At 38.4% G+C, this 2,500-nt stretch overlaps 1 protein-coding gene across 3 annotated transcripts in view; it reads left to right on the forward strand.

Annotated features, from left to right (window-relative positions):
• Positions 1-1,611: 1,611 nt before the first annotated feature.
• LOC141376903 (dual specificity phosphatase 29) overlaps positions 1,612-2,500 on the forward strand; it is a 4,911-nt gene continuing 4,022 nt past the window's right edge. The window contains exons 1-2 of one of the 3 annotated variants that reach the window (XM_087277200.1): positions 1,612-1,870; positions 2,423-2,500. The exon at positions 2,423-2,500 is cut by the window's right edge and continues 47 nt beyond it. In XM_087277200.1, the coding sequence (XP_087133326.1) occupies positions 2,426-2,500 (75 nt within the window). In that variant the 5' untranslated portion in view covers positions 1,612-1,870; positions 2,423-2,425. Of the gene's footprint in view, positions 1,871-2,294 lie in introns of all 3 variants that reach the window. The other 2 variants (XM_087277199.1, XM_087277202.1) reach the window with 2 other exon arrangements.

Below are 2,500 nucleotides of genomic sequence, written 5' to 3' on the forward strand. Positions count from 1 at the left end.
TCAGTCCAGCAGCGGCTGCAGTCAGAAGATGCGACTGTGAGTCTGACAGAAATCTGCCTTTTCTTCAGTGTCCGCACATGAGCATCGGCTGAATGAGGATATGGAGGAATGTCTGATGTGCATGATGCATTTCTGCAGACGCATGCTCGACTGACGCATCTATGAGTGATTTAATTATGAAAATCAATAATCCACAACATGTTCATCAAGTGATGGATTCACATCAGCTCATGTACAGAGGATCACGTCTTTAACCATCTGTTAAAATGTTCTTAATTAGTTAATATTTATTCCACACTGATGGATGAGCAGATGATGATGATGAAGTCAGCTTTAGCCAACTGGGTTTACACCTCTGCAGGCAAACGTGCACACTACCAATATTAAACCATCATATTAATAATAATATACTCAATCATTATTGATTATTATTCATTCATTCATTTACTTTTAGGCTCAGTCCCTTTATTAATAAGGGTGCACCACAGTGGAACGAACCGCCAACTTATCCAGCATATGTTTTACGCAGGGGATGCCTTTCCAACTGCAACCCATCACTGGGAAACACCCATACACTCTCATTCACACACACACACACTCATACACTACGGCCAGTGTAGTTGATCAGTTCCCCTATAGCGCATGTGTTTGGACTGTGGGGGAAACCGGAGCACCCGGAGGAAACCCACACCAACACGGGGAGAACATGCAAACTCCACACAGAAACACACACTGACCCAGCCGAGACTCAAACCAGAGACCTTCTTGCTGTCAGGCGAACATGCTGCCCACTATTTACCCATGCTACCATTATTTGATTATAAATCAGTAATTAATTTGTTTTTCCTTCGGCTTAGTCCCAGATTCATCAGGAGTCACCCCAGCGGAATGAACCGCCTATTCTTCTTCTTAATATTATTAACATTTCTTCAATTAAACATTTACACTAATAATCTGCCCTAATAATAAACTAAAATAATAATCATAGTATGAATAATAATAATCATTATTTTTACAGTATTAATAAGGTAATTAATTAATAATTATAATATTAATGTTTCCCAGTACTGGGTTGCAGCTGGAAGGGCATCTGCTGTGTAAAATATATGCTGGATAAGTTGGCGGTTCATTCCGCTGTGATTAATAAAGGGTCTAAACCAAAAAGAAACTGAATGAATGCATGTATATTATTATTTACATTTCTGTAGGCAAACATTTACACTAATAATCCGTGCTCCAGTAATATTAAGAATAACAATTCACTCATTCATTCATTTTCCTCCAGCTCAGTCCATTTATTCATCAGGGGTCGCCACAGCGGAATGAACCACAAAACTATTCCAGCATTTTACACAGCGGATGCCCTTTCAGCTGCAACCCAGTACAGGGAAATAATTATAATAAAAATAATAATAAACATTTTTATTAAATAATATATTATTAAATTAACAATATGGAGATATTTATATTTTATTGTAATTAATTTTTTGCATGTTAAATTATATTCTAGATGAGAAACTACACTGCCAGTAGGGGGCGATGAAAGTCATGATTGAGTGATTGATTCATGATTCAACTCGCTGTCCAGGAATGAAGCAAACGACTCTCTTCATGAACGATTCATTGAATCCCTGATTCACCGGACTCCAAACAAAAATGCGCGAATTCATGAATAAACAAAACATCTGGCTGTTGCTAGGAGACGCAAAACACTAATGCTGCTGCTGTTTACGTTTAGTTCATATTTCCGTTGGCCAAAACATACAGCAGTGAGCGTCAAATATAACAGAAGTCAGGAAACTACACCGAACTGCTGAGTGAAGCATCCGAGCTCCATATCAACCGCAGAAGATTCATCAACAGTCCAAATGTAAGTGTTTTATTATTGATCTGCGGGTGTTTATTATTGATTATTACACTACAGTGAGCTGTGTTGGTGTGAGCAGTGCAGAGTAGATCATTACTGAAGGTATATTATTTTTAAAGTAATGTAAAGAGTGATTTCACACATTTTGGGTTACTCGTACTTGCTGTAAATACTGTACACAGCTTAAACAGTGAGAAATATATGTTCATAAATATATTTAAAAATACACTTTATATCATAAAAATAGGTGTTCCACCTATTAGTTTTATTTGGGCTAGAATAAAAGCAGTGTTTAATAGTGTTAAAGTCATGTTAAGCTCAATATTATTGGCCCCTTCAGCAATATTAGTGTTGGATTGTCTCCAGAACAAACCACTGTTATACAATGACTTGCCTAATTACCCTAACTTTACCCTAATTACCCTAGTGAAGCCTTTACATGTCGCTGTAAGCTGAACACTAGTGTCTTGAAGGATATCTCTGAGCTTCTGTAGTTCTGACTGAGAGCTGTGCATTATGAGGGTCAGTTGACGCTACAGTGAGTGTGCTCCTCAGAGGATGATGGCGTTCCGCAGGAATAAAACCCCTTCAGTACGGGAGCTGGAGAAGCTGCTGTGTGTGCGGCGCGGCACC

This window comes from Danio rerio, chromosome 12 (genome assembly GCF_052040795.2).
Source record: "Danio rerio strain M-AB ecotype USA chromosome 12, GRCz13ab, whole genome shotgun sequence".
NCBI classification, from domain to species: Eukaryota; Metazoa; Chordata; class Actinopteri; order Cypriniformes; family Danionidae; genus Danio; species Danio rerio.